At 42.1% G+C, this 27,554-nt stretch overlaps 1 protein-coding gene across 2 annotated transcripts in view; it reads left to right on the top strand.

Moving 5' to 3' along the window:
- Positions 1 to 23,147, top strand: part of C6 (complement C6) — a 37,092-nt gene extending 13,945 nt beyond the window's left edge. For both annotated transcript variants that reach the window (XM_073343850.1, XM_073343851.1), the window contains 11 exons: positions 185 to 425; positions 1,315 to 1,437; positions 2,727 to 2,893; positions 4,143 to 4,368; positions 6,480 to 6,651; positions 8,349 to 8,460; positions 9,666 to 9,798; positions 10,926 to 11,117; positions 15,001 to 15,091; positions 16,873 to 17,114; positions 21,657 to 23,147. In XM_073343850.1, the coding sequence (XP_073199951.1) occupies positions 185 to 425; positions 1,315 to 1,437; positions 2,727 to 2,893; positions 4,143 to 4,368; positions 6,480 to 6,651; positions 8,349 to 8,460; positions 9,666 to 9,798; positions 10,926 to 11,117; positions 15,001 to 15,091; positions 16,873 to 17,114; positions 21,657 to 21,838 (1,881 nt within the window). In that variant the 3' untranslated portion in view covers positions 21,839 to 23,147. The remainder of the gene's footprint in view (positions 1 to 184; positions 426 to 1,314; positions 1,438 to 2,726; positions 2,894 to 4,142; positions 4,369 to 6,479; positions 6,652 to 8,348; positions 8,461 to 9,665; positions 9,799 to 10,925; positions 11,118 to 15,000; positions 15,092 to 16,872; positions 17,115 to 21,656) is intronic.
- Positions 23,148 to 27,554: the final 4,407 nt, after the last annotated feature.

The raw sequence follows: 27,554 nt of genomic DNA, 5'->3' as shown, positions 1-27,554 counted from the left end.
AAGTGAATTGAGCTCTGCATTCATTGGTGCTAGTTTACCCATGATCAAAGAAACATAAAATATAATGTATTTGCCCCTTTTTACAATATACAAAGGGAAATGAACATATTCTCAGCCTTTTTGCTGCTTGTCTTGAACCACAGAATAAGGGTATCTAGTGTCTCATGTTTTTCTTTCTTTCTAGAATTCCAACTTTATTAGGGTCCATAAAGTGATTGCAGTTTCAAACTTCACGATGAAACAATCAGATCTGCAGCTCTCAAATATCTTTCTAAAGGCACTTAACCACCTGCCTTTGGAGTACAACTATGCTTTATATAGCAGAATTTTTGATGACTTTGGGACTCATTACTACGCTTCTGGATCAATGGGTGGCACATATGACCTTCTTTATCAATACAGTGCTGAAGAACTGAAGAATTCAGGTATGTAACCTTTGGTGAGAAAAAAACCATATGATCGATTTAATAGCATATATATATTTTCCTATCATTCTGCTAATATTGCCTGAGAGAAAAGCACTGCCCCATATTTTCATGTTTTAGCATATATAATTCAGTAATCCTATATTGCGTTCAAACAAAATAATGTCTAACCTCACAAATTTATGTAGGTCTAGGCTTTACCAAGGAAAGTGATGGGTTCTCCTTCTCTTGATGTCTTCTAGAATGGATGCTTTAGTCAAACCCAACTTATTTTTCTCAATGCAGGGGTAAATGGGTGAAATCCTATGGCTTGTGTGATATAGGAGGTCAGACCAGGTGAACTAATGGTTCTTTCTAGCCCTAAAATGAAAATTATTAGCAATTACTGTTGGCAGTAAATTCCTTAGAAAGATAATCAAATCATTAAAATGGAGAGAGCATTCTACAAAAGCTGAAAATCTAACTTCTCAGGTTAAAGGCTGTGCTCCTGAATTATGGTACCATTAACTTGTGTGGGGACTGCTCGTTAATAAAACAAAGTATAATCGGGTGTGTCAAGGAAATACGAGCAGCATCAGTGCATACTTAGACAGGTATGGTAAATATGGCTCTGTCCAACATTGTTGGTGCGTGAGATAATAGTGGGATGTCTGATGAAACAACACTGGGCTGAAGGAAGTAATCCACAACACCAAAGTCATCTTCAGGATGTAACTGGTGGGGATGAGAACCTCAGACATGGAGGAATCTAGTGGGGTGTTCTAGGTGAGGAATGCTATGAAATACATGTAGGCAAAAGGGGAGTCATGTGGAAACTAGGGATGCTGTTTAGTGTTTTGCGTTTAATATTTGGCACTTAATGCCATCATTGCTGTTTAATATTTCCCAGGTTTGACACAGCAAGAATCGACAGAATGTGTCCGGGTAGAAACAACTAGGCGTGTGTTTTTCAGAAAGAAAAAGAAAGTACATACGACGTGCACCACAAATAAACTGACTGAACGCCATGAAGGTCACTGTTATGAGAACTAAGCACTGTATACTGTTATTTACCATGAGGGATAGTATCTGACAGTTATTGGGGTGAAACTCTAACTTCATTGGAGTCAATGGCAAAACTCCCATCAATTTCAGTGGGGCCAGTTTTTCACCTTTTATCTCCCAAGTCAAGCATTACAAGCACTGTGGCCCAGATCCTTTCCCCTGTTCCATCCTGGCACATTTTCCAGCTGAGGAATCCTATTTCACAAAACTAGTATAGCCATCTCCTATGCCACCTCTCTCCATATTTTCAGGGTGAGGGCATGCTGGAGGTGGGAAGGCGACATGTCAGGAGTGCTCTGGCAGGCCCACCTGGTAGATGATCATTTGAGGACTATTACCAGCTGGCAGAGTCTAGAGCAGCCCCCAAGCTGCTCTCAACTTCTCCATGGTTGAAGGTGGCACAGAATCAGACAGAGAATCAGGAATCCATAACTAACTCCTCAACATCCCCCTCTTCTCTGCTGTACCAAGCAAAGCTCTGGTGCAACAGAGACTCTACCCTATTCTTTTTGTGTACTTCAAGTATATTAAGAGAACGGTTTATTTTCTTCAAAGTGTTAGGGAGTCATGCATCCAGCATAAATAGAAAGAACTATTTGATCATCTCAGGCCAAATATGCCTTCCCTTACTCATGTGAGTAGTGCCATATGAAAGACAACCAAACTATTGAGATGTGTAAGGAAAGCAAGAGTTGACATTCCTGTCCCAGCCCATTCTCTAGCCAGCATGGATTGTTCCGTATGATATTTTTACTCATATTGTACTACATCCAGTCTAGTTTTAAATGTCTCCAGGGATGAGGCTTTCAGGCCCTTCTTTTATGAGACTATTCCACAATCTACTAAATTTCACCACTGGGATATTTTCTTGGTATTCAGACTACATTTTTCTTTCTTAATTTCATAACATGACTCCTATTACGCTCTTTGGACCTGGATGAGTAGTTCCTCTGCACTGAGTTGTTTACACCTTCAAGTATTAGTAGAAATTTATCCCTTGGTCAGTCTTGCCAGAGTCACATAAATGCCAGTCGGACCCGTTGTCAGTGGCGAACTTTCCATTGACTTCAGTGGGAGTGGGATGGGGGAGAGAGAGAGAGGAATGACCATCTCCCTACCCTATAATTTGGTGCTCCTGTGTCACAAGCAAATCCTATTGGCTCTTCTTAAAAAAACCCAATCCTTGGAGTTTGCATTAAATGCAATTGAAAAGTTCTGGTTATGTTCTGGAAAACCTTGATTTTAATCTCATTTTAGGATCATTTTTGCAGTCGGCTGAACGGTCTATTTCACTGGTAAAAGGTGGAAGGGCAGAATACGCTGCAGCTTTGGCCTGGGAGAAAAAGGGGTCTTTCCCAGAGCATACAGTATTCATAGACTGGGTGGAATCAACAAAGGACAATCCTATTGTGATTGATTTTGAGGTAAGAAAAGAAAGCCTTTATTTTCTTGCTAGTATTTTTCTATCATCCTTTCGGGGAGCAAAAGCTAGATCGGGGGTTCTCAAACTTCACTGCACCGTGTCCCCCTTCTGACAACAAAAATTACTACAGACTCCAGGAGGGGGGACCCAATCCTGAGTCTGCCCTAGCCATGCCGCCCTGGAGGGGGGGGCGCGGGGAGGGGCAAAGCCAAAGCCCAAGCTCCACCACCCCAGGGCGGGAGGCCAAAGCCCAAGGGCTTCAGTCCCAGGCAGGAGGCCTGTAACCTGACTCCCGCCACCCAGGGCTGAAGCCCTTAGGCTTTGGTTTCGGACCTGGGTGGTGGGGCTTGGGCTGCGGCCCCAGGCCCCAGCAAGTGTAAGCCAGCCCTGCGACCCACAGTTTGCGAACTGCTGGACTAGATCCTTCGTTCTTTTTCACCTTTTTCCCTGGAATGAGACTGGGGATTATTTCACATATACAAAATATTTTAGAGAGTTTTATAAATATTTATTAGAGCTACTTTTTGTATCCCTCAGCCTGTAAAACTAACTCTCCTTAGTACTGGGCGTCCAAATTTAAGGGTGCTGGACAGCCACAGGGAGTGAGGGGAGTCATTGCTCCTATTTTCAGACATCACTGGGAAGGAGGAGTGCCCCGGAGCTTGGTAGTAGGAAGGGGTTGGTTATTTTGGGGAAGAAGGAAAGCAGTGCACTAGTTGTGTGCCGAAAGTTAGCTGACTTCCTCACTGTGCAAACTCCACAACCACTCCTAGTTTGGAAAACATAGAATGTAACTAAACAGTAAATGTAATATCAGTCCCATCACATTGCTCACCACTGTATATTACTGCATCTCCCATGAGTGTACATGACCTCCATGTCTTTGTTTACACCATCTTACCTGCTGTGATTTTTAAATGTATATTACTAATTCTTTGCCACTTGCCCATTAGGCCCTCACCCCTGTAAAGAGGAAAATATAGATATGAGTGATCTAGATGTATGGAGTTTTTAATGCCCTGTTAAATACCAAGAAATTGCACCATGCACCACACTCCCAATATCTTATACACATAGCCTTGTAGGCTCTGGTGTCTTTAAAAAAGGAAGGGGTGGGGGTAGCTGTTTGAGATACGTTGATGCCCTGCAGCTATCCATAGCAAGAAGTCAATACAGCTAACTCTGTACTGCAAGGAAATTTCCACTTTATTGTTCATTATATGATCCTCTGCTATGTACTTGTCTTTCAGCTGGCCCCCATCCTGGATTTGGTGAAGAACTTCCCATGTGCAGTGACTAAACGGCGCAACCTCAGAAGAGCTCTTATTGAATACATGGACATATTTGACCCTTGCAAATGTGCTCCCTGTCCCAATAATGGCAGGCCTTTGTTGTCTGGAACGGAGTGTCTCTGTGTGTGTCAGGCTGGCACCTATGGGGATAACTGTGAGAAACGTGCACCAGATTACAAATCAGGTATTTACAGTAATACCGTAATGATGCAAATATGATCCTTCTTTCTAGCTGCACAATTTAATGTTAAAAGTTAAAGCTTGTTGGAATCTGGAGTTCCCATTCAATGAAATTCCAAACTTTCACATTTCCATTCCATCAGAACAAAAAATTGAAATTTCAAAGTTTCCCACAGAGCAAAATTCCACAATTTCATTTCAAACTAATCAAAATGATATTTAGTTTTGACTTTTATAAAATGTTTAATTTCGATATAGTGGAAATAGTTTCATTTTGATAAGATTGAAAAATTTCATTTGGACTTTGTTGGCTTGATTTTTATGTTATATTATAAATTATGAAAGTTGAGACATTTCATAATTTCATGTTACACATTTCATGCTTTGTCAGAATATTTGAAACATTTCAACTTTTATATTAAATTATATTTGTATTTTATTTTGTAAATTGGCAATTGAGTATAAATTGGCATTCTTTAATTAGTAAGTGATAATTTAATGATAAGTGTTGAAGTGGTTTGGTATTTCCTAATGTAATGTGTATAATAAAAAAATACACCGTTTATTTTTTATTCTGTATTTTTATTATACATATTACAATAGGAAGTTGCCAATTACTAGACCATTACAAACGACCAGTTACTCCACCAATTACCAAACTAATTAGAATACCAATTACCAATTTTAAAGTAAAAATAAATCAGGCAAGACAGGCAGTCAGCCTGTGGCAAGCCAGCCAGGGAGCCAGGTGGGGAGCCCAGGGAGCCATGGCAGCTGGGTGAGCAGCTAGGGCGCTCAGGAGAGCCAGCCAGGTGGGAAGCTGGGCAGCCCAGGGAACCAGCCACCCAGGGAGGCTGCTTACCATAAAGTTTGCTGCCCAGAAATTTGGCAGCCTGGCAGCTGGCTAGCCAAGGACCCTACTAGGTGGGCATGTGGACAGCCTTCCCCGCACCCATTGCAGGTGGGTGACTGGACTAGTAGGAAATCAAGCAGACAGCCTGCTAGCCTGTCTTCTTGCCTGGTTTCCATCAGAATTGAAATGTTTTGATTGTATCAAATCAGCATTTTCAAGTAGAAAAATATTCCAACAGGAAATTTTCTACTAGCGCTAGTGGAAAGTGCTTCTATCAATGTACTGATTTAATCATATCCATACTGTGAAAATGCATTTTGAAAGTGAAAATCTATATTATGGCGTATATGTATATAAGTGTGCAAACTCCTGTTTATAATAGCATCCAATAATCTGGTGTCCAACATGAATCTGTAATTATAATATTTTTAAAATGTGGTCCTTGTACAAGTGAAAGCTTAAAATCCCTGGCTAGCTCTAAGAATTACTGCTTATGAACCCCACCTGCAAATTCAGTTTAGCGCTGATTGCAACTCTGCTATTCCAGTACTCAGCCTTTCTGGGCAGGGCTACTTTGGGTTTGGGCTTTGTGACAAGGACAAATGCGTACAAGGGTTTAGCAAGGTACTACTGTATTTATTTTTCATTCATGACCACATAAGCATTAGAAGCTAGGTACACAGAAGCCAAAAAACACTAACGCCATGTACTGCCTGCAGAGATGATATCATCTGTAGATTTAATAATTCATATAAAACATGTTTCAAGAAAAAGCAAACTATAAGAATTAAACAGAAGGTGGGCAAAGGTGATGACAATTTAATTCCAATTTGGATCTGGAGTAAATTTGGGATTAGGGATATCTTGGCTCTGGAATTCAAGTCAGGAGTTGGATTTCAAGGCACTAACATCTCATGAGCTGTCTGAAAAGATTTCTAGCCTCATGGAATCACCAAATGGCTGCATAAATGGTAGAACTAGAGAATAGGCATCATCTAGTTTGGGATATGATGTGGGACCAAAACTGTGTAAAGAAAGGAATATTTAGACTCCCCTGAAATTCAAAGTTCAAATTTGGGTTTGGCCCATCTCTGTTTAAAATGTAACACCATAAATAACATGTTTCTCTGCTAGGAAAAATGTAAATACTTTTAAATTGTGACTGTTAATCAACCAGACTTCCTGTTGTATACAGAGTAAGGGAAATAATGCAGGTAGAGTGGATTTGTCAAGTGACTGGAGTTTTCTTTCATCTGTTCTAGTTGCAGTAGATGGTTACTGGAGTTGCTGGTCTGCATGGAGCTCCTGCGATGCTGCTTTCAAGAGAAAAAGAACCCGTGAGTGTAATAACCCCACTCCGCTGAATGGAGGGAAGCCATGCCAGGGTGAACGTGAGCAGGAGGAGGACTGTTACATCTCAATGTTTGTGGACAAGTAAGAAGATGGTAGACTGGAATTTCCACTTCCTGATGGGTTGGGTTTGAAGATGCCTGTTTGGTGACTAATAAGCATAGGGAATAGTCGAGAGGAATCTCCTGCCTGCGTTTCTGTGGATGGGTCCGTTAGAGGAAAGTGTTTGAAAATTTATATGAATTTGGTTTGGTTTTCTTGTTTCCGCCCAGAGAATTCCAGTAGCATTACCAATATAATGTTGTTATGAAATGTTTTGTATGACTCTGTCTGAAGTCATACAGAACTCAGCAGTTTCTTTTCATGGGTCTTTATGCAAACACTTTCCTGTCTTCTGAGCTACATGAATTTGGATGTTGCCACCTCCTCCTCTTCCCACAAGCTTCTTTTTGTTCGTTTGTTTGTTAGTTTTTAGGTTTGAATGCAAACTCTCAAAGAGAAATTTGAGCAAAACTACTGAGGTCCACCTGGTTCTGCTTTGAAACTGCAAAACATGAATTATGCAAGGTTTCAATGTAAAATCATAAATTCAACCCCAGCCTGGGTTTAGTTTCTCATTCAAAGTCTAAGTCTTGAAGAGCAAACTTCATAACCATAGTTCACCACTGGTGCATCTCCTCTGGTGGTCACAACATTGGTAGCAATCAGTGGAAGCTGCAGAGGTGGGGCTGGGAGTTGTACTGTCTCTGTTGTAATGACTATATAGGAGATTCTTTACTGAGGCTGTTGGACACATACAGACCCTTTAGTTCTCCTTGGCTACCTAGCTCCATGACTAAGTAAGGTAACATAGCATGTGCTTCCTCATAGCTAAGTTTGGAAGGATTAGATTTGTATTGGTAAATGTCAGTAAAGGTCCATTTCACCGTATACACCCAAACCGACATAAAAATTCCCATCAGTGAAAACCAAAATTTACACTTAGGCAAAGTAAAGTTCTATGTGAGAACCTATGAGAGTTTGATTTAAAGATATTTACTTTGAAATGTGATGTTGACAGTTTGTGTTTTAACAGTTATAAAACTTTAAATTTTAAATCTCAAGGACTGCCATTAAATAGTTGTCAGACACCCCCCGCTAGTTTTCCACAACTATGAAAATTTAGTCCATATAAATGAAAACGTGCTTAAAATAAACATTGATATTATTCACCCTAATTATAAAAATAAATTAAAATCTAGTTCTGCCAAGCCTACTCATATCCACGCACTGGGGGCTGCCTCAGTCCTTGCCTGAACTGGGTAGTCAGGGACTTTTGACTGCCTTCCATATGACCCAACCAATCCATGATGAACCCTAATAGTGACCAAACCACTTGAGCTCATAGTCACATCTTAGAGGTTCAGCACTGTCCTCCTTGCCCTGTTTCTCCTAATTCAAGAAAATTAAGTGGGTAAAATTCTCTGCTAGTCCAGGGAAGTTATAATGTCAGCAGAGAATTTGGCCCAGTATCTGCTACTCTATTACCTGGGCTGCTTTCTGCCAATCTGGCCCTAGTCAGCACATGGTACTCTTTCCCTTAGTTTCAATGGATTATAGTAAGGGAGTGAAGGAGGAAAGAAAGCCCAGCTCCCTCTTGCCTTTCCTGGTTTCAGGGGGCAGTAGTCCCTGCCAGCTTCTCTTCCCCCTTGGCTTATGTTATGAGAACTCTCCCTACTGTTTCAATCTACTTTAACCCCTCCTTAATTTTCATCCTTAACTACAAACTCTTATTTTTTCAGAGGGGCTCCATGTATAAATGACAATGAAGCAAGAAAGGAAGTTGACGTTTTCATTGGTGAACCAGAGACTGGATGTCTTAAGCCATCCCCACCAAAAAATGGATTTCTCAGGGTGAGAGGGTTGTAATGCCCGGGATAAGGGGTGATGTACAAGGATGGAGAGCTTCAAGAAGTTCCAGATTTGACAAGCCTCACAAACGCCTTGTTGGGTTCACGAAACTAGTTCACATTCTACAAAACTTTATTTCCTCTAATTGTATCCAAATATTAGTACATGACACCAGCTTGAACAACATGATTCCACTTTATTTAATAAATACATTTTTCTAACTGATTAGAAGCTGATACTATGTACAGTGTTTGGGATATAAAACATCACAAAAGCTAGGCTGGCATTAGTGGGTGCACTTTCAAATAGTTTTTTAATTTAAATTTTCTTTCTTACCAACTTTACTCCTTTTTTTCCCAAAAATCTTCTTTATTTGGGGGCTTTTTCCTACTGGTTTTCTTTTCCATGTTTTTTTCATTGACTGTTTTCTTGCTGCCCCTAAAAATCCCTTCCCCGTCTCTCAGTCACTAAATTCATATTTCATCTTCGCTTTGGACTTTTGGGGTTTTGGCTACGTGGATGCGATAGGACAAGGAGCAGCATACAATCAGGTAGGTGTTGGAATGATTGATGAGAACTTACTGCTTCCTCCAGTAAGAGCTTAACAGATGAGATTGAATATACAAATCTACTGCAAAGAGAAAAACTGCGAGAGATTTAAAAGGCAAAGGAAGCCCTATTGCTGAGATACTGATGCTTGTCCATGTATGCGCCACAAATGGGTAGTAGAAAATCATGCATATGCAGCACTAAACAATTTTTTTACATTTCTGGGATCAATATTTTTATGTTGACTGACAGTTTCTTTAGTAGACCTTTTACCAGCACATGAATATAGAGATAGATCTTGCATACCCGATGTGTTAACAATCATACTGCTGAATAGAGGGCAAGCTACAAGACTCCCCTTTCTGTGGGGGCTTTCTCCCAATCACAGATTTGTGAAAGATATCAGCAACAACTGAAGCAAGGATGGGTGAAGGATATAGGACCCAATTCACACAGCATTCTTTGTGAACCCTAGTTTTGTAACCAGTGTGTTGATACTAATGGGGTGAATGCAGCCTGGATGGACAGATAAATGGGATGCATGGCTTTCGCATCAGAGAAAGAAAAGAAAATTATGACAATTGCAGTACTATGGTCCTGAGAACCTGTTTCTTATGTCAGTGAGTATTCCACTTACCAATTGTTTGATTTAATTGTAGAATGAAAAGAATCATTATGTATTTGGGGAAGAAGCTGAAATCGCCTGCATGACTGGATATGATCTCATTGGCTATCAGTTCCTCAGGTGTCTACCAGATCATACCTGGGCACAGCAGCCTGTTGAGTGCCAATGTAAGAAAGAGGAGAACAGTTAGGTTCAACAACAATACTCAAGAGGAGAATATATATATAATATATATATATAAAATTAGCAATAGAATAGTTCCATTTTTAATAAAATAATCTGTAATAGTGTCTTAAGAAGAAATTAATGATTGATAGAAGTTAGAGATGACAAAGACCTACTGGGTCACCATATTTGTTCCCTTTCCAATGCAGGATTGTTCCTATAGCATATTCTATACACAATAAGATACTATTCTGCTGGGTACTATAGAAAACCTGAAGACAGATACTTTCCAGTTCCTTTCTAGTCTGATTTTAAATGTCTTCAGCAACAGTACTTGCATTTCACTTCCAGACCTATCCAAGTGAGCTGTAAATTTATGACAATCAGATTGAACAAACTAACATTCTCAGCATTGGACAAACACACAAGTTACATAGGATGAGATTTCCAAAGCAGTCTCTAGGGAACTTACACATAGCTTTTCCATTAATTTCTATGGAAGATGTGTGTCTAAACCCCCTCGACTGTTTTGGAAATCTTAGCTGTAAAGTCCATATCCTGATGTGCTCACAGTCTAATCAACAAGTAAAGCTAAAAGTTATTCTGAATCTATCAATGAGAGAGATTCAAATAGCAAGAACCCAATGCATTTACATTGATTTGAATCTTCAGGTTGTACATTTCAACATGAATTTCTTATTGAATATATTTACAACCTTTCTACCACCATTCACTTTATTAAAAATTACATATTGTAAATAGTTTGATAAGATTCTCTAATTGCCTGTTTTTAATATTTGTAACATGCTGTATCAGCTTTCTACAAGTCTTATTAAACCATTAGGCATACTTTATAAACACTTTTATTATTCCTTTTTAGTAACTGATAGATAAATGTAATATATGGAATGTTACCATGAGAAGAGGTCAAAATTTTTCAAAACTCAGAATTGTGGTTTTTTTAAAAAAAAAAAAAAAAAGCCAAATTTTAGAATCTCAAATGAAAGAGGTCAGCATTATTCTGAAAATGATCACAACATTTTTTTAAATGGATTCATTTTACCCACTTTAATTACCATGTTTATTACCACAAAATGATATACTTATTTGAATTGTCTCTTTACCATAGCATCAATGTGCCCTAAACCATCAGTATCTGAGGGCGTCACAATCTCCCCATTTAAAAACGAATACAAGGTCGGGGAAACCATCCAGCTACACTGCCCAGCTGGCTACATTGTCACTGGTGGAAAGCAGTATACTTGTAGGAAAGAGGTATCGTGGACACCTCCTATATTGAGATCACTTACCTGTGAAAAAGGTTAGTACCCCTGTTCTGCCTGTGACTAGGATATTTTCATTTCAGATAACAGGGTGGTATCAATCACTTTTATTAACAGTAAAAAGAAAAGGAGTACTTGTGGCATCTTAGAGACTAACCAATTTATTTGAGCATAAGCTTTCGTGAGCTACAGCTCACTTGATCGGATGCATACTGTGGAAAATACAGAAGATTTTTTATACACACAGGCCATGAAAAAATGGGTGTTTATCACTACAAAAGGTTTTCTCTCCCCCTACCCTACTCTCCTGCTGATAATAGCTTATCTAAAGTGATCACTCTCCTTACAATGTGTATGATAATCAAGGTGGGCCATTTCAGCACAAATCCAGGTTTTCTCCCCATCAGATTTATCTAACTGTGGAGCGTTTTATGATGTGTGGCAAATTTTAAAGCCAGAAAGGATCGTTATAATCATCTGGTCTGGCATCCTGTGTAACACAGGCCATAGAATTTCATACAGTTATTCCTACATAGAGTTCATACTTATGATTGAGTTATAACCTATCACTTGTTAGCAGTGAAGTTGTTAGGCTGCAGATGGCCTTTTTTCTTCAACAGTACCTCCTAGGCATTGTGAAAGCTAGGAGATGGTGGTATTTATGTTTGACACAAAGGAAATGTAGAACAGGATGTCACCTGCATAGTGCTGAAACCTCAGCTTGTGTCATCTTACCAGCTTTCCCCGTAGCTTCATATAGATCGATTCACCCTTGTGAGACTGTGCACATGCGGGCTTTGGAGGTAAAGGAACAGTCATCCATAATGGCCCTCTGCTTTTGATGAGAGGAAGCACCTGAGCCATTTTTGGCAGCTTTTTGGAGGCAGTTCAGGCATATGTGGCGATCGCCAGTATCAAATGCCACAAAGGTGTGCTCCCACGGCTTCTGGGGACAAGAGGAGACCATCCACCACAGCAATTCATTCTCTAAATACCATGCCTTGTCCTGAAGCCTGACTGAGAGGAGTACAGGTTACTGGCAGCTGTTTTAGCTTCCTTTTCCATTAGCTTGCTCACAAAGGGAGATTAGAGAGTGGGCTGTAGCTTACAAGGTCTCCAGCACCATGCAATAGTTTCATTAGTATTGTCTGACCTGTTTCATATATTAGGGTACTCCTCTAATCCCAACTGTCCCTAGAAGTGTTCTTGTGGAGCTTGCCTAGTCTGGAAAGTAAATGTGCTATGAAGCTGATTGCTTACTGTCTGGTTCACCATTCTTCTCTGCAGCACTTTGTGTTTTGTCTCTCTGGCTACACCAGACTGCTCATCATTTTCTTTACATACTCAGCAACTTTTCTTCTCAGCCAGGCAAATTCCTTTGCCAGGTGTTTAGCACTCTCCTCCCATCTCTTCAAGGGCACTTGTCTATTTTCTTAAACAGGGAATGTCATCACCACTGACCCTGTTATAAAGATATGTTCTTTTACATCCAACCCAGATCACTGCAGGCTGAGAAGCCTTGAGCTTCTTAATATTTAACGTGGGTGGTATTTCATGTGACATCTAATATTTAGAAGTGCATTTTAAAGGATTAAAAATAAGGCCTGTAATTATAGACACATAGAAATGTAGGGCTGGAAGAAGTCATCAAATCCACCCCTTGCTCTGAGGTAGGATCAAGTAAACCTAGACCATTCCTGACAGATGTTTGTCTAACCTGTTCTGAAAAACGTCCAGTGATGGCAATTCCACAGTCTCCCTTGGAAGCCAATTCCAGAATTTAACTACCCATATAGTTAGAAAGTTTTTCTTAATATCTAATCTAAATCTCCCTTGCCGCAGATTAAGCCCATTACTACTTGTCCTACCTCAAGAGGAAACGGAGAGCAACTGATCACAGTCCTCTTTATAATAGTCATCAACATATTTGATAACTGTTATGTCCCCCCGAGTCGTCTTTTCTCAAGACTAAACATGCCCAATTCTTTAACCTTTCTTCACAGATCAGGTTTTCTAAACATTTTATCATTTCTGTTGTACCCCTATGGACTCTCTCCAGTTTGTTCACATTTTTCCTGAAGCATGGCACCCAAAATTGGACACACAACTCCAGCTAAAGTCTCCAAGCATTGGAGTAGAGCGGGACCACCAAGTAGAGCAGGACAATTACCTCCTGTATCTTACATATGACATTCCTGTTAATACACCCCAGAATGATATTAACCTTTTTAACACCTGAATTTCCTTGTTGGCTCATATTCACTGTGTGATCCACTATAACTCCAATATCCTTTTTCACTAGTATTACACCTAGCTATTTATTCTACATGTAGTAGTTGTGCATTTGTTTTTTCCAAACATGATTCCAATCAAATTAAAGCCCTGAAAGTTAAGCCGAACCCTGGCCCACATCCTGTTCTTGCAGAATGGTCTAAGAGTGAGCCACTCCAAATGGTAATTATGGAAGATGTCAAATGGCAAGTTATATATATAACTGGAAGCCCATCACGAATAATGGTTTCTTTCCATTCCAAAGGAACATCAGCACTTACTGGTGCTGTTGCCTGTGGCTTCAAAGAAGCTGTAGCAAAGGTCTGAACGTAAGTGGTTAAATGAACTGGATCTTTTCCTTTACTTCTCAGTTCATGCTTCCTTCTTGCATTTCTTGCTCTACAGTGTTTAGAAAAACAGGAGAGGACTATTGCACGTACCTAGTTGTGGTTCTCAGACAGCAGAGCTGGGCCAAAAATTTCAAACTTTCCTGTCTGTGAGCTTCACCAAAGTTAATTATCCCTTTGTCAAGACATGGCCTGAACATTTTGAGAAAAGCCCTTGAAACAAGCTTTCAAAACCTTCCCCAAGGTTAACCAACTTCCATCCATGGAGCTCACAGCACCACCAAGCCACACCATTATAATGTGCTCTTTACTTGGGATCTACTTAAGAACCCACTTGGAAGCAGCTTGAACTAGGCAGAAATCTCCTGCCTCCATCTTCGGAAGTGCAGACTAGTGTAGATGCATGACACCTGCATACTCTGAATTGAAATTGTTCCCAGAAAACTTCTAGGTACAACTCAAAGATTTTATCTTCTATAAAGACCTGAAAGCAAGGCCATCTTGGAGACTGCCTATAGCTTTTCATGCCAGCTGGGTTCCACTGGAATGCCCTTTCCTGTGCCTCTCCAGAGGGGAAGTCCAGCATATGGGCAGCAGAGTGTTTTCAGTGGACAGCCTTTCATTTCAGAATTTGCTCTATCCTACAGTCCATCAGAGTCTGAGGATTTTTGTGAGATGCGCTTGTTCACTGCAGCTTTTGTGTTCTTTATCTGTTCAGTGGTGAGAGGGTTGAGGCAGTTTGGTTTGTGCCAGTTGTTGGCAACAGTCATGCATGTTAATTTCTGTAATTCTCCAAAAATACCACAATGATGAGAACAATGTAAATAAATATATTCAGAAATAGCCGTAAGTCTTGTAAAATAAGCCAATAAATAATAACAGCAAGGGAAAATGGCACCATGATTTGGGTAATATTTCAGCTCAGGGGAAGACTCTTTTGGCTGAACTGACTCTGTCCTTTACAGCTAGGTGTGGAAAAGCTCTTTTATGTTTTCTGTGTAGGAGCTGACTGCAGAGGCCTCCCCACCCCACTCCCTTCACCTTGATGTTCTGAGCTTTTTGAAATTCTGTACCTTTGTGTGGCCTGATTTCTACTCATACTTGCAATGTTTTTAAGATGTTGGAATTAGACCTAGGTGTCCCTGCTAACTGAAGAACAATACTCATCACCTCTTGTTATGGAAGGTTCGGCTAAATTAAAAGAAGCCCACTCTAGCTTTGAGGGCAGATTTCTAGTTTCTGTTAATCTTTTTATCAGTTATTTCAGGGAGTAGCTCTGACAATACTCTTCTGTCTTTTTCAGATGAACAAACTAAAGCGAGAGGTAACTGCAGCCCAGGACAAAAACAGGTTGGATCTCAATGTGTTTGCATGTTTCCAGCACAGGATTGTGGGTAAGGTATATACAGAATTTGGATATAAAGCCACAGTCGCTCTATGGTGGAATGATTCATTGTGAACATGAAACAACAGGAAAGTTAAGGATGAGAACAACTGTGGCATTCTTGCAGCCTGTTCCAGACATTAGCAAAACAGCCACAACTCGGTGTCCAAAATACAGTCATTTTTTCACCTATGAAATCCATGAGCTAGCAGCTGTTTCTGCAGATCACCAATGGCATCTGGCGGTCAGCATGCCACAGTGCCATCCCCCGCCATCTAGACCTGCAGGCTTCCATTCTTCCCTCCCCCTCACCTAACTTCTTTCTAGCCACTGACTTCTAAGAGGTCAGCCACCTAGTTTTCCTATCAGCCTGCGTTACCCATGTGGAGTCTCACCAGGTCTGCTTTTGTTAGTTGCCATTGGGTCAGCTCTTGGGTTTTACACCTCTTGTGTTTGGGACTTCCATCAGGTGAGTGTGCGGCAGAATAAACGGAAGGCCTCAGACTCCAGGGAAGTCCTGGATTGTGCCACGTTTGAAATCAGCAGCCAGACTTGCTGAACTCCTGTGAATTTTTGCAGGGATAAGTGAAGGGTCTTCTGGTGATTGATTGTTTTTTTTCCAGACCAGTTTGCCCCATCTTCCTAAGGCCAATTATATGAATACAACACCCGTATTCCTTCTGGATTTCCCCAAACATATTTGGTCAAATCCTCAGTTGGTGTGAATTGGCATGGCTCCCCTGAAGTCAGGGGAGAGATGCTGATTTTCACCAGCTGAGAAACTGATCCAGTGACAATGGTTCACTTCTGCCAGACTGATTAATTTGAGTGTAACTAATTATCCAGTTTGGCTTATTCTAACTGGCTAAAAAAACCAACAACAACCTCGAACTTTGTTAAACAGATGTGTTCAGTCACAGGAGTTTTTTACTTACTGGCCCTTTTTTAACCTACTCTGATGTCGCATTTGTTTGCATTTGGAGGAAATCACTTGTGCTGCTATCCCAGATATCAATAACTGTAGGAAGAGAGGACACACAGGAACAGGGAACCTCGACCAGTTCCAAAGAGGAATCACAAATCAGAGAATGATGGTGTGGAGAGCAAGTCACTTTAGAAAAGAAATGGGGGGAAAAATGGATTCTCCTGAACTCTAGACCTAAATTTTAATTTTTGGAACATCACCATACCACAAAAAGCACAGAAGAGCACCAGGCTTAAAGTAAGCCAAGAACACTGCTGATTTAGTTTTAGAAAGAAACACTGTCTGTTTACACAATAGCTGCTCAGGCCCCTGAGGAGCCAAGGGAAAAAATTGTTATCCTGAAGAATTTTTAGCATCTAATTATTTGCAAGATATAATAAGGATGTCAGTGTGGGGACTGGCATGGAGACACTTAGGAGAGGAAGGATTGTGCAGTGTTAGAACATTAGGTAGGGCCATGGGAGACATGGGTTTAATTCCTGCTCTGCCACAGACATCTTGTGTGATCTTGAGCCAAGTCTGTCTGTGCCTCAGTTTCCCATCTGTAAAATGGGGAGACTAGCACTTCCCTACCTCACAGGAGTATTGTGGGAGTAACTACATCAAAGACTATGATGTACTCGGATACCATGGTATAGGGGGCTGTATAAGTACCTAAGATAGACATGCAGCTGTTTGTTATAATGATGGCCCTGATTTAACTGCACAGGAGCAATGTCAATGCTGCTGGAATGTCTAGGGTTTGACGTGTGCCTCCTTCATTTTCTCCAGTTTCCTGTAACATTTTTGTTTTTGTCTCTTGGCAGCCACTACTCTGAAGATGTCTGTGTACTACATGCCATTTCTGAAAGTCCCTCTACAAAGCCCAGCTGTCAGTATTTAGCTGAAAAATGCCTGAATGAGCAGCCGCTCCATTTCTTGCATTCTGGCCCCTGTCATGGTGACACCAACCTGAACTGGGCCATTGAAAGGGCAAAGCTTTCAACAAGTAGCTCAAAGAAAGAGCTCTGTGGATATGACACATGCTACGACTGGGAAAAGTGTTCAGGTATGACTGTGCTTTATTGAGATCTTAAACTCTGAATCCAAAGTTTGACCTCCACGTCACTGCTCTAGGAGTGAGATTCACAGTCATTCTGGTCCACATTCTAAGGTGTATCTGAGCTACTCCTAGATGAGAAGAGCAGGGAGGCACAGGTAGCTTTCTGTCCCTGGCATGAATTAGCGCAGCCGCAGGTCTGTTCCTCAGCACTTCCCACACTTGAAAGGGGTGTAGAGCTGCCACACCAGCTGTATGCCATTTGGGGACACCTGCCCCCACCCCCCGCACCCCATACAAAGGGACTCCCCAGCTGAGTCAGGTTTCTATCCCCTTTGTGCTGCCACAACAAAGGAGACAGATGAGGAACAGGATCTGCTCCTGTGTAATTAAAGACTACAAGTCTCTGAATATTGCAGATGGGTCAAATGATTTGGAAACTGTAAGTATTTATTGTTTACACAGCACCTTGTATCCAAACATCACGAAGGACCAATGAGGTAAGTCCCTTAACACCAACAGGAGATGTAGCTGCTTACTCCAAAGCTAAATTTGGCCACGTTTATTTTCCTGGATCCCTAAACTAGGTATGAGTCCGGGTCTCCAGCAATAGAAGGTTAGCAAATTAACTCCTTTCCAGTGGTGGTCAGGTACGCAATGAAGGGTGCCATATAACCTAGACATTTAGGGCTTAATTCTCTGTTCACTGCAACTTGTGTGGTCATTTAAGCCAGTGCAAAGTGGGAGTAAAACATTACCCTTCTGATTATTTTACACTCATTCTGCATAGTTGTGAATGGCTACACAAGTTGCAGGGCAAAGGGAATCCAGCCCCTGGTTCTTATCAATGAAAACATTTTTAACTACTGTGTGTTTGCATTTAAAAACAGCGATACTTCAGTACATCATAAACACAGTGAGCCCCGTTCTGTCGGCCCAGTGTAATTCAGAGTAACTGTCTTGGCTTTGCTTGCCTTATTCCATACTTTTGAGGTTTGGTAATCAGTAGAGTTACTCTGGATTTACTTATGTGGAACTAAGATCAGAATCTGGCTCAGTGTAATTTATGTTGATTGGGGGGGGCGGTGTGTGCACCTTAAACTGAGATCACCAAATTCCTTTCCCATTGGTCACTAAACAGGGGTACAAGATGACCTACAGGAACTTGACCTTTTAAGGCACTTCATACCTGTAGCTTTAATAATGGAAATTAAGCCACCGATATGATCCTCTGTTCTTATGACAGCATAACCTCTAGTGTTGTGTTTCATGCCGTATAAGCCATATTATATAATCTTTCAGAATAGCTACATTAAATCACTGTACTACTGAGTAGCATAGGGTTAGGCAGCAATGTATCTCTTAGTCATGACTGTATTGTTGTTTTACATAATGGTTTCTTAATGGTATAATTTAAAAATAATGTATGAGAAATCCACATTTATTAAGAGCTTTAACGAACAGAGACACAGTTTGTTGTGAAATCCCTTTGAGGATTAGTGTACAAACATTATTGTGCAACTCTGCTATTTACTGAGTAACAGGGCGAGAGCAGTAGTGATTTTCCAGTAAATTTGTGAAATGTTTGTTGGCTGACACAGCACACAGAGAAGCCTTGCCAGGAAAGGGATGGGCGACAGCCACATTCATTCCTCCACTCACTTTCAGAAACCGGGTGCTCCGGCCCCTTTATGCAGGGTCAAAGAGCCGGAGTGGCATAAAAGAGACTCCAAAGTCCCATATCTGGCTACGGGAGGGGAAGGATAGCTGGGAAGCTGCCTCCTGCAGACCCTCTTGCAACCCCCTGCCGAGGGGACATTCTAGAGGCCATGCTGTGTGTGTCAGCAGTGAGGCTGTAGCATGCAGCTCTGCAGGGGTTCTAGGCATCCCTGCAGCTCAGAGGGCAGCCCCAGGGAGGCTTCTATAATTTAGTCAGGCCCCCATGACTGTATAAGTTCCTAAAGGCCCCTCTCCACTCCTCAGAGTAGCCCAAGAACAGAAGGACACAAAGGTGTCTTAAAGTGCCCACAGTACCCCTTACCCCCTGACCTATAAACTGTGGGCTGCACCGCTTAGAGGCCCAGCCCAGAATGAGAGAGTGAAGAAGTGGGGAGAAGGTTGGAAGAGAAACAAATTTAATCAAAAAGTGTTTGTTTCCACTGTAAGGCTCAATAAATCCAAGGCAATGCTTAATTGGGCTTTACTCGCTGCTACTAAAGTTCCAGATTTTCAAAATTAAAAATCACATACATTTGTATGTCTTCTCTGGAGAGTCACGTGTCTCCGGACGAAGGAATGCAACTGTTCAGAAATCAGCTGGGAACTCTTCTTCCCACATGGCAGATTTGAGGCTGCCCTTTCCAATCTGAACACAAAATGGCAGCGTGTCAGTGAGAGTTTGGGGTTGGGTGAGGGAACAGAAGTATCAGGGGGAATGAAAATTGTTGAGCCAAAATCTGGTCTCAGTCCCACTGATGTAAATGAAGAGTAATTTCATTATTTGTGATGTAGTTACTTTGGATTTACAGTCTTGTAAAAGAAATTGGAGTCTGGTCCATAGACTCCAACTCTGAGGGTGCTCGGGGGCTGGAACACCCACTGGGAAAAAAATAGTGGGTGCTCAGCACCCACTGGCAGCCCTGTGGATCAGCTCCTCCCCCGTCTCCCCCCAGACCTCCTGCCCACTGGCAAGCGCCACTGATCAGCCCCTCTCTCTCCCTCCCAGCACCTCCTGCCCGCTGCTGAACAGCTGATAGCAGCAGGCAGGAGGTGCTGGGGGGGATGGAGGAGGAGCAGGGGTAGGAGGAGGTGGAGCGAGGGCTGAGCAGGGGCGGGAAGAAGCAGGGTGGGGGCTTGGGGGAAGGGGTGGAGTGTGGGCAGGGCCTGAGGTGGAGCGGGGGTCGAGCACCTCCTAGGAATTGGCGAAGTTGGTGCCTCTGGACTGGTCCATTGTATCTTAGGGTATATCTGCTTTGTAGTCGGAGGTGTGAGTCCAGCTCGAGTAGCATACTTTAATCTAGCTAGTGTCTCTAAAAATAGTTGTGAGGACAGAGCACCATGGGTTGTACAAGCCTGCCCAGAACCCTGTTCCCACTACGTGCATTCCTAGCCCACACCACACTCTGCCACCACATCTTCCCTGCTGCTTCTAGCCACACTAGCTAGATCGACGCTTGGGTATGCCTACACAAGCTGCAATCACACCTCCAGTTGCAGTGTAGATGCACCCATAGAGAAGCTGAACCTTAGAAATTCAGGGCCAGCCGAGAAGTGATGTGTATATAGTGAGGAAGATCGCCAAGCAAGGTTGAGGGTACTGAGAGATGAGGGAAGGGGAAGAGATCTGGGTGGGGGCAGAGAGAAGGAAGAAATATGAAGAAGATGGAGTAAAGAGGAAAACCTCACATTCTGGATAGCATAAAGGGCAGAGAGGGCAGCTTGTTTGTAAAAGAATAACATTCAGTAAGATCACAGAAGCAAACTATGGAGAAGTCCAATGAGAACATGACAGCCCATCATTTCCTCACTATAAATTCATACAGAATAGGTTTGGCTGAACATCTCAAACTGATTTGGGGTAATAGGTTGGTTGTGGATAGGCACAAAAACCCTCTCGCTTTCCAGAGATAGGTAGATACTCTAATATTCAAACCTTTTGTACCTAAACATTTCCAAAACAGTTTAGTCCTGCATGTTTCCAAACCAGTTTGGCTTGTCTATGCAGTAGAGACATTAAAACAGATTATTTTGGTTAAAATCCTTAAGAATGTATTATGCCTTCATGATAGTGCAGCTCTCTCATTCCACTAGTTTTTGAATAGTAGCTGTAACTTAACCTTCATGATGGTTACCCACACATGTTCCAATGAGCATAAAATAGACATAGGATGGAGGCCAGCTTTGGTATTCTTGAGGGTGAGCGTTGGGAATCACTGCGGAGACAGAAGATATGTGAATAATATATGGAAACAAATAAAATGGGAATAAATAAAATTTTACATTTTTAAGTGAGGAAAGGGAGAACTATTTTCTTAGATGGAAAATTTCTGGGATAAAATGTCAGAAATTAGAAGACGTTCCTGTTAAAAATGAGTAATGAAATCACAGTCACCCACATGCTAGTAGCGGAGAGCCTAGGATACACAGAAGGAGGTTTAATGAAATATGAGCAGACACAACAGAAGTTTTAAGCATCCATTTCACAGCATTGCTGCATTTGAAAGTAATTGGAAGTATACAGTCACCATAATGTCTTTGTTCAAAACATCCATGGGCAGATAGAAACTGGCCTGACAAACAAATGGATCAGCTAGGTTAACATTTTACTTGCTCTTGAATGGATCAATGTTGTTAAAATACATGCTTAAAACTTCTGTTGTGTCTATTCTCACTACACTAATATCCAAGGCTGTCTGGAATTGTCATACTGCCAACCTGCAATTTCCATATCTCTTTCTAGTTCTTTTAAATGTTGCCAGACTTTAAAATACATGCACGCATGTACGCACCTGCTGGTATTTGCAACTAAAACTGAAACCTGTCTGTTCACAGAGTCACAGTCACAGTGCTTCTGCCTGATACCCTACCAATGTCCAAAGGTTGAGAGCCAGCTTTATTGCATCCAAATGGAATCTACAAGCAGAAAAAGGACAGTCAGTCTCTGTGCACTGGGAGCAATTAAATGTGCCAGCATGAAAATAGAAGTACTGCATCAGGGGAACTGTTTGAATTAATGTGTTCGGGCCTTATGCAGCCAAAAATATACTTGGCCTTATGCTTCAGGCCATGAAACATAGGACAGCCTCTCCTGAGGAAAGATTGGCTGACTACCCAAATAAATCAAAACAGCAAAAAGCCCCAGAGCTCTGTGGCTGGGATTTACAGACTTGCTCATAGGTTAGTAAGGATCTCATGTAAATGAGCCCTCTACCTCCTACACCCTACTACGCCTGATTTTACCTTTGTCTCTCTCTCCACCTTGCATGTGAAGCACCCCTGTTGGGCTGCAAGAATTACTCCCATTGGCTGCAGCAACATCCTTGTGTTGCTCCTGGAGGGAGGGATGGCAATTGGCTTATTATCTGTTCAAAATTACCTTGTGCTTTGGGACTGAGGGTCTTTCCTACTATCAACAGCTTTAGATTAGTGGTGGGGAGGGGGATTCTGCCCCTTAACCCCTATGATGTTTGGGTCCTCTGCCCTAGTTTTTGGGACTCTGCCCTCCCCAATCCTGATTTGTTGATGGTAGAGGGCTGTCTCCTCTGTCCCTGTCTTCTCACTGGCTGAGCTCCGTTCTGGAGTTCTCAGACATGAAGGGGACTCTGGGTGGCCCAGCACCTTTACATTTTCTTTAATGATGGTCCGTCAAACAGAGAGACACTACCCCCAGTACTGAAGACCTTAAACAATGCAATGAGCAGTATACAGCACTGCCAGGTGCAGTCATTCCAAAATCATGAATCAGGCCTCCCCAAAATCATGAGATTGACTGAACAGTCAGGTACTTTTTTAAATAAATGTGGGGTTCTCTTTATTTGTCTTCTGGGGTTTTTGTGGTTTTTTAGCCTCTAAGATTCACAGCCTCAAGCTTTCCTTTCCACCCAGGAGAGCTAGAAACTTGCTTTCAAAACAGAAAGAGCTGAGTGTCTAACGTAATCACTTGATTCCGTGAGCTGAAGCTTTGAGAAAACCAACTAACATCATGAGACTTGCCAGTTCTCACCATTTTATTGCAACTCTGATGCATCATGCAGTATTGCTCCTATATCTGGCCATTTGGCTGGGCCAAGGTCCAGACTTCATCCAGGAACAGAGGCATATTTTGGTGGCCACTAAGACTAAACATGGCATGGCAGTTTTGCACCCAAGGAGGTACTAGCTCCTAAGAGCAGGGGAGCTGTGGAACCTCAACAACCACTAAGCCAGTAGTGGCTACGTAGAACCCTAGGGGAAGGAAGTGAGGAATCCTATGCCAAAATAAACCAAAATATTTTGTTGTGGTGTTAAAATTTATAATAAAATAAATACTATAAAAAATAAATACTAACATATCTTGACCTTGTCTGTTTCCAGTTTGTCCGAAGTGTCTCCATATTCTCAAGACTTTCCACGGATTACCTATTATTACTAAGGCTGGTTGGCTCTCAGCGTGATCACAGATCCAGTGATCTTTTTTTTAAAAGAGCTTTGTGCTTTCTTTCAGACTCTACCCCTATCTCCTGGACTCTCTATAGGGGGTAAGGATCTGCTGCTGATGTTCCTGGCTTTTTAATCTTAAAGCTGCCCTTTTAATATGTAAATCTCACCCCGGACATTTTTTAAGCAAAATCCCAACTTGCATTTTTGTTGTGATTATTTTTCACGCTTTATGTGATAACAACCCATCTGCCTCATTTACTTTCTTGCATTTCTAAAATATTTAGGAGCTCAGACACTGCTAGACTTGCACTTGTCTAGCACCTGCCATCTCAGAATCTCAAAGTGCTTTACAAAGATTTGTTAATTAAGCCTCACCCTCTCTTTCTGATCTGTGTAATGGTAGTTGAGTCCATTTTACCGATAGGAACATTAAAGCACAGAGAGGTTAAGCGACTTGCCTGGAGATACAGAGGAAGTTAGGAGAAGAGCTACGTATAGAATCCAAAGGTGAAATCCTGGCCTTTTGAGGCCTTTGGGAGTTCTGCCACTGACTTCAGTAGAGTCAGGATTTCACCCCAGTCATGCTGAGTTCCAGTGCTGTGCTTTAATCACAAGACCTTCCTTCCTTTCTCAACAATTGCCACACAATGCTCAGTTTTATTGTTTTCTGTGACAGGTCTCTCTCTTCTTTTTTGGAAGAAACACTTTCTTTGTAATAATTTTATATTAAGTAACTAGAGAGGCAGTTACTTCCCAGTCAGTAGCAGAAGAAGCTTCATTTACTTTGTCATTGTAAGCTCCAGATAAATGTCTGATTTGATGGATCAGTGCCCAGGGGCCTACATTATAGTTGGGCACAAGGGAGAACACCTGGATAGGTGGCACATAGGAAAAGATCCATCAAGATAACAATGGATTCTAAGACCTAGAGATTGGCAAAAGGGTAGCTGTCCCGGTACAGAAGTTTCACTGTTGCACAGAGAAAACCTACCTGAGCATCACTAATGTAGGAAAGAAGGGTAAAGTATTTTCCAAACGAAGTGTAAGAGCCTACAGTGAATGCAGTAGCTTCACCAGAACATCTTTTTGTTTGTTCCTAAATTTGTATTATGAAAATACAGGTATAACACATGGAATACAGTTAGTATCACAACTTGATTGCTTAAAACAAGAGGAATTCACTGGGAAATTTGTCACGGTCCGTCACATTTTTGAGTTCTACATAAATGATAGATTCCTCTAGTAGGACATAGGAAAGAACTGAATAATGTTTATTTTTTTCCAGGAAGCGGTCCCCCAAATAAGTTACAATCTTGTATGGAATGAGGATGCAATGGTCATGTTAGTGGTTAGTGATTTTTCCCTGTGCCTAGAATAGCAAACTAAGGTATCTCAGATTGTGTAGTAACCTTGTGAATGCTGACTTTTTAATCTCAACCACTGCATATGGGACAATGAAGGTGGGTGTTTTCAATGTAAGAATATCAGAGAGAACAGGAATTGTGACCAATGGTTGTATGGCTACAATATATGTGCAGACGTGCAAGGTTATCTTTTGCAGCAGGTGCAGTAGACCCATTCTGTGGCTGTAATGGAGGGCTGATTTTTACCGGCGTGTGATAAATCTGTTGCTGTAGTAGACATTAGTCCTAACTTGATTCCCTTTGAGCCTACTCAGTTTCTAATGTAAAGCTACAAGCTGCACTCAAGAATCTCCGTCATTATTTTTTTCCATACGAGGTCTATGGCATTTAAACTTGCGGCAGTGCCGGACAAGCTAAAGATTTACATATTCAGTTGACTTGAATGGTTCCTTAAATGCTCCAGTTCAGCTAGAATGGTTTTTATATCCTTCCATAGATTTCTGTCCAGCAACTTCTGCTCGTGGCCTGAATAATAATATGGGCTTAAAACTCATCTCACTTAGTGCTGACCGTTGACATTGCTTATGGAGTTAAATTGACGAAGAAAGTTACAAAATGATATTTTGTGTTCAGTTAAAACTTAACTAAAACAAACCCTCTGATATGAGGGGTCAGTTATAGTTCTTGATTTGAAGGGCTGTTTTCAAACTGCTCCCAAAGCTGTGTAGGGTTATGTATGCCTGTGAAACTGCATTCCAGTTACTTGGCAGGCAGCCATCGCCTTTTGTAAATTGTAAGCAGACTTGCTGTTCCATGACTTCCCACAATCTCTGTGTCAAACACCAGAGGAAATCTGCATCTTTTAAATGGGATCATTCATATGCATTGTGCATGTGGTGGACAATGGAGCCCAAGGGAGTTAGGTGCCCAAATTCCATCCCTTAGTCCAGCATAGAATCATAGAATATCAGGGTTGGAAGGGACCTCAGGAGGTCATCTAGTCCAACCCCCTGCTCAAAGCAGGACCAATCCCCAATTAAATCATCCCAGCCAGGGCTTTGTCAAGCCTGACCTTAAAAACTTCTAAGGAAGGAGATTCTACCACCTCCCTAAGTAACGCATTCCAGTGTTTCACCACCCTCCTAGTGAAAAAGTTTCTCCTAATATCCAACCTAAACCTCCCCCCCTATAAACCTTACCCCCACCCTATAAACCTCCACCGCACACAGGACTCGAAGGGGTTAAAATGGCCAATCAGGCCAATTAACTCCACCGGCTGCATGTGGAGGAGAAGTCAGGGAGCAGGGAATTGATTGGAAGCAGACTCAGCTGGAGGGGCCTAAATAAGCCAGGAAGTTGCCACAGAAGGGGCTGGAGGGAAGGAATCTCCAGTCACTACCTGGGAGAAGGGAAGTGTGTCGGGGGCAGGAGGCACAAAGCCTACAGTTACTCCCTGGGAGGGGAGGGATTGTGGCTGGGAGAGCCAGAGAAGTAGACAAGACTGAGGGGAAAAGCAGCAAGGTATGGGGTAGGTCAAACCTTGGCTGCCAATGGGAGGGCCCCTGAACCTGGGCCTGGGTCCCCCTACCAGCCACTGACGAAGTGGCACCAGCAGGGCAGTGAGTAGGAAGACTGCCTCAGCCTGTTTGTGAAGAGAGACTTTCCCACCCCAGAAGGGGGAACTCTGGAGAGACCTGGCCAGAGGGCTAAGTCACAAAGAGGAAGCTGCAGTTCCTAGAGCAAGAGGGGGTCAGCAGAAAGAGAGGACGATAGAAGAAACACCAGAAGGGGAGAGTGCAACACGTGGCCAGAGCTAATCCCAAGGATTGCCAGGAGAAGGTGCCACAAGCAGTGAATGAACCCGAGACAGGCACTTTGCAGCTTCTAGATGTTTGTTTACAGCCTCATCCAATGTAGGCTGGACTGACACTAATGATAGGGGCTGCATTTACAGATCTTACTCGTCCAAAATGCCCACTGATTTCAATGGGAGTTATGCATGAGTAAAGTCTTCAGGATGGGGCTCCTTTAAAGAAGTGGAAGAGGAACCCTTTAAAGAATAAAAGTGCAAGACCTGGGAGATCCACATTTCCTCCCAGGCTGATTTTTGAAGTTGGGTGAATAAAACCTGAATAGATTCATAGATCCATAGATCTGTGCATCACACAGATGAGCGTTTCACCCAGTAATTCCTGCAACAATTTTGATTGAGCTAGAACATATCCTTTGGAACATTGCCAATCTTGATTTACAGATCTCAAGCAATGGAGAATCTACTACTCATATCCCAAGGTCAGTTGTTCCAATGGTTACTTACCTTCTCTGTTTAAAAAAACTGTACTTCGTTTCTCATCTGAATTCTTCTAGCTTTACCTTCAAGCCACTGGATCTTGTTTAGCCTCGTGTTTGCTAGACTGAAAAGTAAAGCTGGGCATAACATTTCTAGCAAAACAGGATTTAATCAGAAAATGCTGATGCGTCAAACCCACCATGTTTTGCAGAAGCATGTATCAGCTTTGACAAGCTACAAGCAAAGTTCCCTTAGAAACCTGCCTGGTTTCCTGCTAGCTCACCTGCTGGGCTGCTGGTAAGCCCCAGGTTCCCAGGGTCTGCATCTCCAGAGCAGCCTCGCTATGTGGGCAGTCCCACGGTTGGGATTCCAGAGCTTAAATGCTCCCTGCCTCAGAGCTAGCAGCCTGGAAACCCTGGGGGTTCTCAGCGCTTCTAGGGTCCTTGGCACAGAGCTGGGAGCCCCAACTCCCAAGCTAAAAGGCTCTTGACTACCAGGGCTTCTAAGGTCCTGTCAACCCTAGTGGACTGACAGGGAGCTGGGAGCCATGGCTGAGCCAGAAGCCTCACAGCTTCAGCTCCCAGGGTCAATTTCATTTTGAAATGAAACCTTTTGATTAGTTCAAAATGAATTTATTATGGATTTTCCTTTCCACAA

The sequence above is a fragment of the Lepidochelys kempii genome, chromosome 5 (genome assembly GCF_965140265.1).
Source record: "Lepidochelys kempii isolate rLepKem1 chromosome 5, rLepKem1.hap2, whole genome shotgun sequence".
NCBI lineage: Eukaryota > Metazoa > Chordata > Testudines > Cheloniidae > Lepidochelys > Lepidochelys kempii.
Note: the sequence above shows the minus strand (reverse complement) of the source record. Positions and strands in the feature narration are given on the sequence as shown.